This window comes from Oryzias melastigma, linkage group LG2 (assembly GCF_002922805.2).
Source record: "Oryzias melastigma strain HK-1 linkage group LG2, ASM292280v2, whole genome shotgun sequence".
NCBI classification, from domain to species: domain Eukaryota; kingdom Metazoa; phylum Chordata; class Actinopteri; order Beloniformes; family Adrianichthyidae; genus Oryzias; species Oryzias melastigma.
Window position 1 is genome coordinate 21,904,191 of NC_050513.1, and position 9,632 is coordinate 21,913,822.

General features: G+C 37.7%; 1 protein-coding gene across 1 annotated transcript in view; it reads left to right on the forward strand.

Annotated features, from left to right (window-relative positions):
• The window catches only part of fstl5 (follistatin-like 5), a 219,971-nt gene that overhangs the window by 143,186 nt on the left and 67,153 nt on the right, over positions 1-9,632 (forward strand). The window contains exon 7 of the mRNA XM_024270241.2: positions 6,537-6,703. Within this exon, the coding sequence (XP_024126009.1) occupies positions 6,537-6,703 (167 nt within the window). The remainder of the gene's footprint in view (positions 1-6,536; positions 6,704-9,632) is intronic.

Below are 9,632 nucleotides of genomic sequence, written 5' to 3' on the forward strand. Positions count from 1 at the left end.
AGCCAAGCTGCGACAGAGCCTGCCTGGCTGACTGACTGTGTACACACTTTCTGCTCTAAATTCTCAGTGTAACTTCAAACATTTCTATTCCCTCAGGGATCAGCAGCAAATCGAGTTTGTTGCTTGCAGTATCGTCCAAAAGTATTAAGATACAAGGGAGCTGTAATTGAATGGTTAGCGAACATTTTTGAAGTAGATATTTGTCAGCATATCCACCCACTCCTCACCTCAGCACCTAGAAGAGCACCAAGGACAGCAGACTGCAGCAGTTCATTTATTTCTGTTTGTTTTTTGTTTGTCTTTCCTACTGAGGGCTGCTCTTCCATTGGGATGCTGGTCTCATTGATATCAGCGTTGTTAATTGGATGTCTTTAATCTAAATGTGCCCCCCCCCCCCACACACACACGTGTTGAGTGTCTCCTGGCAGGAAGACTGATGGAGGTGGAGGTGCTGAGGACTGCAGCTCATAAGCTGCTGTCCTCAGGGGTGGGGTCAAGCCTATGTTCTGGGGCTTGGTTTGGGGCACAATGTCCGCTCTCTCCTCTTGTTTTGTCTGTGGGTGAGTGTGTAGCTCTAGGAACAAACACCCTTGCACACCATGGCACTCTGGGGAACTGTGGCTGCTTAGTTTTTCAGGTTCCTGCCTAGGGGTGCAGTATGATGACGTTTTACATCCCACCACTCTAGCAGCAATGCCACGTCCTTACTCTTCCTCAGTTTCTCATAAATGTGGGGTTAAACATTGCAAATAGATGTTGTACACTGCCCATATCAAAACTATGTATACAGGAAAGAAAATATAAAAATGAAGAATTTGTCCTGGATGGATGTTAACGTGTCAGATTTTTTTTGTAAACATAATTTATTGAATTTTGTTTTTTTTCATACATCATACTATTGACATGTCACCTTCTTCCTGAACAAACCCTAGCTAAGGTCATTCTTATAGTAACAGACACAAACGTCAAATGTTTCAAGAATGGACAATATATGAGTTATTCAAAATGACAGTAAACAATAATATAATACAATAAAAAACAAATAATAAAGAATAATAGTAGCGATAAAAATAAAAATAATTCCAAAAATATATAGGAGATGCGGATGTACTTAGTCCGTTCCTTCCCCTCCCCAATGTGACAATTTAAGAATTTGGTGATACCATTTATATTTGATTTGGTTAACTGACCCATTGTTTATAAAATTGTTTATTTGACCCTGTCAATGAGAATTTTATTTTATTCAGTTTTTAAAGGATATGGTGTTGTAGAGCCAACACATTCCAAAGTAGTAATATCCATTGTCGTGCAATGACCGAAGTGAATGAAATTATATTTTTCTGCTTAACTAACATGTCCAATTTTTTTAAAATAAAGATTTGTGTAAAAAAAATCTTCAGTGCTATTATGTTGCAGTGCTTTAATTATAGTAAACAACTCTCGTCCAAGGCAGGAAAACGACCTCTTAATGGATCATTACATCAAAATATCTTTTATATGCATTTTTTACAAGTTTTATTCATTCTTTAAGTGGTTTCATGAAGATTCAAGCCTGCAAATAAAGGAGACATCACGCAGGAAAGTTTGGACAGAGATTTGCAGAACTCAAAATTACTGAGAGGGGAGACATCTTGACTCATTAACTTCAGCAGAAACAGTCATTAAACCATCAGAAAATAAAGTCTGTACCTTTTACCTCCAGTGAAGTTTGGAGTGTCAAGGTGAAAGTTGCATATTCCCTGCAGTTTTCCACATCTTTTCACAACCCAAAACTTGTCTGGGGAGCTTATACTGTTCTTTCAGAACTAGTATTTACGTCCTGTGAGAAATAGTGTAATGCTTTTAACTATCAATTCATTTAAACCACACGTGTCAAAGTCAAGGCCCGGGGGCCGGATCCGGCCCTCCAGATCATTTTATTTTATTGTTATTTAAGACCCAATATTATCTTGCGCTCATTTCTGACTTGTATAATGTGACAAAATATATTTTAATGGAGAATAAAATATTGAAAGTTATATAATGTTCTAGTTGATTTATTCTGGAATAATATTCCTGCCTTTTTATTAATAATAATTATGTTAAACAGTTACAGTTTTATAGTTTCACAAATTGACCTTCTGCTAGCTTTTTGGACTATTTTGGCATTTACTATAATATTTTTTTGCTGTTTTGGAGTTTACATTTCAGCTACATGCTAGCCGCTAGCTGTTTTGACTAACTTGGGCTTTTCTTTTAACGTTTTTTAGGCTGGAGTTTAGCTAATTTTTACATTCTAGCTGTTCTGGCTAATTTTGGCTTTTTTCAGTTTTTTAGGATAATTTGAAGTTTAGCTTTTTTTCAGCGAAATGCTAGCTGTTTTGGCTAATCTAAGTTTTTTTGTTGTTTTTTTATGCTATGCTATTTTTGGCATATTGCAAATATTTTAGCCGACTATCAGCTTCAGTGATTTCAGCAATTAGCTTCAAGCATTTTTAGCTATCAATTTCAGCATCTTCAGCTATCAGCACTAGCATCTTCAGCAGCCAAATTCAGCTTATAGGATCCACACTAGCATTGTCACAGGTAATGCTATATATCTAGTTCTTAATTATGTTAAAAAGTTATGATTTTTTGTTTTAAAAATGTAGTTTTAGAGGGTTCAAAAAAATGTTCTGGATTTTGGCCCCCTGTGCGACTGAGTTTGACATCCCTGATTTAAACCATAAAGCTTTGGAAAATATGTTCCTACATTCAAGAATAACTCTTAAAGTCTTCACAGCACAACAATGTGCATAAAAACAGGACAAATGTGAACACGTTTTAGCAAATTCACAGTGTTTGGAAACAGTGCAATCTAACTGATGAACGTGGCAAAAGCCTTTTCAGTTTCTAGAAACCCACAGCTAAAGAGTTTCCAGAGGTGCTGATCTAAAGGTAATCTTTCCTCTGTCACCGTGCAGAATGAAGTCAACTGGAAGTGTTGCAGGGCCTGATGTTTTTGCTCTGCAGGTAAACCTGTAAGAAAACTTCTGCCAAATCCTTCAGGGAACGACTCAGCAGCTTTTTCCAGTACCACGAAGACCATGGGAAATAAAGGCTTGTATTTTTAAGAAGCTGACGCAGTTTGTGAAGCAGAGTGAATCTTTGCAATCCAAGCAGAGTGGGCAGTTGATTAAAGCATGTAGCTCATGTTCAGAGCCTTTAATACATATTTATTTATAGTTTCTGATGTGTCTGGTCTTCCCAGGCAAGCTCATGTGAAAGAAAGTAAAACAATAACTCAGACTAAAGGTTTGTTCCCACTTTTTAACAGTGTCGGAGTTTAAGTTACATTTTAAATCTTGTTTTCTAAACTTCTACTTACACTTGTGTATAATATGTGCTAAAGCTACATCTAACTGAAACAAGAACCCAAAATAATACAACTGACATTTCCATTTAGAAGCACTTTTTCATTTCCTTCTATTCATCTCAGTTTATTGTCATCCATCCTTGCCATTAATACCGCCAATGACTACTGTGATTATAACTTTATTAGTCTACACACAAACAGTCGACATCACATGAGCTGTTCTTCACTTTGCTCCTGCCACATTCTGAACTCCACAGGGGAAATGTTGCAGTCGCATCAGGAAGCATTGCTTTTATCTCTCATTTCATCTTTTCTAAATCAGACAAAGAGACTGGGGGTGTTAAGAACCCCCCTGCAATGAGAATATGTTTTTTCCACTGATGGAAGAAACTTGTGCATGAATAACTATTTCACTCTTTATTGTTGCACTAATCTTTATGATTAAAAAAAGAAATGCACATGTAGGAAACTAGAAAGGCCTCAAAAACAGACAAGTGTGAATGTTTTTGTTTGGTAGATCTATTTGAAATATTCAAAAACCTTCTGAAATTATTGCATCTTATTGACAACTGTCTAATAAAATTAAACTATGTTGGATTACAGTATCTAGAAATGGTGAGTTTTTAGTTTTGCATCTTGTTTTTCCTTTCAGACAAGACAAAAACTGCTTTATTGTATCAACACAGAGTTTAGAGTTTTTCAGTTAAAAAATGATGTGATACTTTCAATAATTGTGAAACATAAAACATCCAAAGGATTTCAATTTGAAATTGTCTTGTTTCTTTGATAAATGAACTCATCCATCCACAGGTCTGTTTAGTTATTGTTATCCCAATGTTTGCATAAATCTCATTAACTTAAACCCCAGTTTTGAAGCCAACATCCCTGCCAGGTTTTTATCAAATGAGAAGCGGCAGAAGGAGAAGAAACCTTCAGGGTGGTACATCGGACAGAGAAGATGGACCCCGCTGAGGGTAGAGTAGCATCATTCAGTATCTGACAAATGCTCAGTGTTTTGGACAACTAAATAAAGGTGTAGCAGAAGCGTGGCCAGTTCCAGCTTTGCCATCGTAAAACCTCTTTGGTCCGGTGTGATTAAGGGGGTTACTGCAGGTTTGCCAGGTTTAGAAGGCAGAAACAACATTTGGACCGATGTCAGCAAATGGCTGAGAAGGTTAAAACCTCAGACCCTTCTCATCTAATGGCCCCTGAAGTTGGGCTCTGCTAAAAAAAAAGTTCTCCCAATTTTATTCGGCAGGATTTGGCAAGTAAGAGCCTTTATGCTGGACCCTCTCCTTCATTAGATTTTGTATTTCATGCCCTCAGGAGCAGAACAAAAAGTCTTCTCTTCTCCTTTCCCCTATTAGTCATTACCCAGGGGAGAGATTATAACACATTCTCTTACAGGCTGCATTACATAATACCAAAGAATGGATAAGCGCTCATTGAACTCACTGTCTTCTGAAAACACAAAAGGCATTAACCAAGCATATCTGTGCTGACCTCTCACAACGTATTCCAATGTTTGTCCAGTGTTTAGTTCAGGGACCAACACGGTGACAGTAAAATGCGTACATATTCCACGGCTTTAACAAAACAATAACAGTAATGCATAAATAAATCAAACACCAGCAACTCAGACACAAGGTTTTTCTTCCTAACATTTAACTTGTGAGTAAAGATGAATTTGTGAGACTCAAAAATCTGAATGAAACAAGCTCAGTGTCTGTTGGTTTGGCTCTGGAGCAGTGACGTCTTACATTCTCAGATCACAGATGAATGAACCTCAGAGGTGGTTAACACTTGTCCACCATAGCTTTATTTATTTATTTATTAGGGACCATGTACATTAATGAACATTTATTCAGTAATAGATGTAAATGTACCAGATTATAGCAACAATGCTAATTTACGTCTGTAGTCCCTTGGCAGGTAAGAGAAGCTCCTTCAACCACCATAACACTTCAACCATTTATTCAATTAATGTAATTCCAGTGGATTCTTAAACAGATACTCAGTTATCTAGTCGTCAGTAGTCAGTCCGGCTCGGTACTGCTGTGCAGAAACAATATCACAAGGATCCATCCATTCCAAGGAATGGGGGTCATCGCTGCTGCGCCCGCCCAGCACAGGGCAGCACAGAACCCACTCCACAGAGCAGGACTCCAGCCATCAAATGACAATGGTTACCGCAGCAACAGCCCACATGGAGGTGGAGCCCCTCCACCTCCAGGAAGCACTGGAAGTTAAAATAAAAAACCCCAAAACGATTGAAACACACACTTAATGTGAATAAAATAATAATACAATCCTAGTAATATATTCAAAGAATAATTGTGAATATAATTCAACTATATTTTGATTCAAATAAAAGTGAATGCATAAATAAATAAAAAGAAAATTAAAGATCAAATTCAATAATCCCAAATTCATTTAGATATCTGTTTAATGTCACGAATGGTCGAGGAATAACAGTAGCCTCTGTCTAAGAGTGAGTTTTTTTACGCTTCCAGCAACAGCTCTGGTGTTCCAGAGTTAAGAACTGGATCATGGCAAGCCATCACTGCAGATGGAGAACAGGATGGAGGGCCAGAGAAATATCTGGAATGCAAAGAGCAAACATGTATGAATTCAAAGGCTGACATAGGATGCTGTCTGGTTGAAAAGAACATGAGGGCAGCTTGTCGTTTGGTTAAGAGTGAAGATGTAACGATGAGTGGCATGTAGAGCAAAGCTGTTATGGTGTATCAGGGAGACATGTTATTCTCAAGCTGGAGGCTCAACTTTGTATCGACCGTGTCACTGGTGATGCATCGAGCTCTCATTCAACATTACGTTTGATCACATGACATACCAAATGAAGCTTCATTACATCACTGACGTATCATGCCAGCTTTGAATTCAGGGCGGGGTTATCAATGTGTCAACTGGTATAAAGAGGCATCACTCATCATAAATGTGTGGGTTTATGAGAGGAGACTTTGCTTTGCATTGTTGCTGTGGTCACATTGCTCTATAAACATGGAAATAATTAGGAGAGGTTGGTAGAACATTTCATCTGTTGACATTTGCACTCAAACATTGACTGCTTTACTGTTGCCTTGTTGCATCTCATCTAAAACGTTGTTTAAAACTGTCCTTCTTTGGAGCTTTATTATAAAAAACTAAGTTTTTTAACACAAAAACTTCTTCTCTTCTGCAGATGTATATCTTCTCAGCTTACCAGATGACCAAAAGGTCACAGTCACGACCATGACTGCAGGAGAGAGCGCTGTGTTGACCTGCGCCATCACTGGGGAGCGCAGGCCTCCCATTTTATGGAAGAGAAACCACCAGTACCTGAATTCCCTGAATCTGGAAGACATCAATGTAAGAGCTGCATTTAATTCATTATTTATCATTTGTTTTTGTTTTTTTGTAAACACTGTATAGTTTATCCATAGTGCCCTAAAAATCTGGATATCTGTTTGTTATTTTCTACTTTGATGCAGAGTTTAGATGGCCTTGATACATGAAAATGCAACTAAGCTTCATGAGCTAGAAAGAAGCCCATGCATGATCATGATCAGAATCATGGGAGTTCTGGCTCTGCAATAGTGTTACTGAAGGACATAACTTTCTTCAGTTAGTTAGTGTTTGTCCCAAGGGTCTATCGGCAGTTGAAGCCACTGATATTGAACAGTGCTTGTGTGGTTTAAGTCAGAAAGAGAAGCAGAATGAGCATTTCACTTGTTAAAATGTGTATTAACTGCTGTTAGCACAATGCTAAGCTAAAGGCATCAAACGGCTCTTGTGAGACTGAACGTGGAGGATGACACTGTTTTCCTGTCAACTAGTTTTCAGCTTCATTCAAATGCTTAGCTTTGATGAATCACAGGCTCTTAGCCACCTATGTGTCATTGCTTTTCATTTATTCTTTTACATAATGACATTGATAATTATGAGAATCATCTAAATAAACAAATAACAGTGGGATCAGCTTAGATGTTCATTTCAGAGCTGTCACTCTCACCAGAATCTAATGGGTTCACTGCATGCTTCTAATTCTGATCACTCCTCATAGTTATAGCAATTTATTTGAGTTTTGTCAACACATCTATGTTTTCAGCTGGACAGTAAATGTAAGAAAGGGGGGTGCCCTTAAGGCAGGAGTGTCAAACTCAATCCCACAAGGGGCCAAAATCCAAAACACACTTTAGGTCACGGGCTGAACAGGATAAACATTTATTGAACACTCTAAAACTACATTTTTAAAACTTTAAAACTGTAACTTTTTAAAATAATTATGAACTAGATATATAGCATTACCTGTGATAATGCTAGTGTGAATGCTGTAAGATGAAATTGGACGCTGAAGATGGTGAAATTGATAACTAAAAACACTGAAGCTGATAGTCAGCTAAAATATTTGCTAAATGCCAAATTAGCCTTAAAAAAAACTTAAGTTAGCCAAAACAGCTAGCATGTAGCTGAAAAAAATAGCTAGACTTAAAAATATCCTAAAAGAAGCTGAAAAAAAAAACCGAAATTAACCAAAACAGCTAGCGTGGAAATATTAGCTAAACTCCAAAACAGCCTAAAAAAAAGCCTAAATTTGCCTAAACAATTATCAGATCCGGCCCCCGGGCCTTGACTTTGACACTTGCCTTAAAGCGTACCCAGGTTTGATTGGTGTATGGCTGTATAATAACCTGTGTGCCCAGCCTCAGACAGAGCTCTCTGAGTGTCACTGTCTTCCTCATCAAAGAGTAGGGATCCTCGTGTGATGAGAGACAGGTCCCTCTGCTGTTCTCCCAATTCAAGTGTTAAGACTGACCAGCATAAGAGTGACATGATGAGTATAATTACATTGACACTGCTTTCAGAGTTTAAGGCCATCAAATGAAGCCCCTAATGTGACATTAAATATTTACTGACCTCAAAATGATTTGGAGGAACATCTCTTGACAGGTACCATCACTTGGTCCTGATAAGTCTGTTCTCTTCCTGGCTGTTATTGTTGTGAGAGTAGGCCATTGCTCTTTTCTTTAGAGCAACACATTGTTTACTGTGAGCCCTTTTCAGACATTTTATAGCCTTTCTTCTGACTGCTGTTAAAGAACTGGCGTTGAAAATCAGTCCCTGGAAGTCCAAAGAGAAAAGAGAAATGTCAAGTCAAATTGCATCTTAATGTGCTGTGACCATGGGACTGCTTGAGTGAAAGGAAAGTTAAATTTAGGTCATGTAAGGTCAACACTACTTTTAATGCCTTTCATCTGTTGTTAGAACTCAAACTCTTTCTTCTTCGAGAAATTCAGTACTACAAGCTGTTGTTTCTGAGATAGTGCCTTAAGTCACACAGTCAGGATTGGTGTCAGGACCATAGGTGGTCCTTCATTGCACCTCACTCATCCTTTAAGGTCCCTGGATGACTAAACTGGATCTAACTGAGATGTATTATTCAGTTCAGACACTGGCTGGGAGACAAAGACTTCTGTTTGAAGATATTGTGTTCTTTCTCGCTGAAGAAGATGGGGGAGTTGTTGGCTGTTTCATCAAAAACAGCGTTGTTACATCATTTACAGGCCACTTCAGCCGTTCCATGTTTCTAAACTTTCTAGGTTCAGCTTTGCAATTTTTTCTCAGTCGCTTTGGTGCATTTCTCACAAAAGATTTAAACTTTGCACAATAGTTAGTAGCTACAATCTCCACGACATTTAGGCATTTTTGAGCAACCTCGTGGTAGTTTCACGTTCATTGTATCTAATAGCATACACTTTTCGACACTAAGCAATTGAGTGCAAATTTCTCCAAAATGATCACTTTTCCCTTGTTTTTGTTCACTATTAACTTGCTTTAATCATGTCTGTTTAAAAGAACTATACTTGTACAGGTCGAAACATCACTGTTCATAAATCTAATCATCTTAATTTGCCTGCTTGTAACCTTGTACACAAATGTTTTTATCACATTGTCAAACATTTTGTATATTCATTTTAATTGAATAATCAGACATTTTGTTGAGAGAACACGTGAGACAACTGTAACTTGGATTCAGTGCATACTAATTTACTCTGCATTATCATATTTATACATGAGGCTTTCATTGGGACATTACCTGGTATCCTTTTACATGTAGACTTGCAATTTACTACAACTGTAGCTCAGATTTTTGTGGCAGAGTGTGCTGTTGTGTGATAGTAAATACCATACTGCAGCATTTCCACAAAGGTATCCAGTGGACAAAACAAATAAATACATTATCATTGGAATACTTTTATGAATAAAGTCCACATTGGTTTTAAAATTACTAATTTTC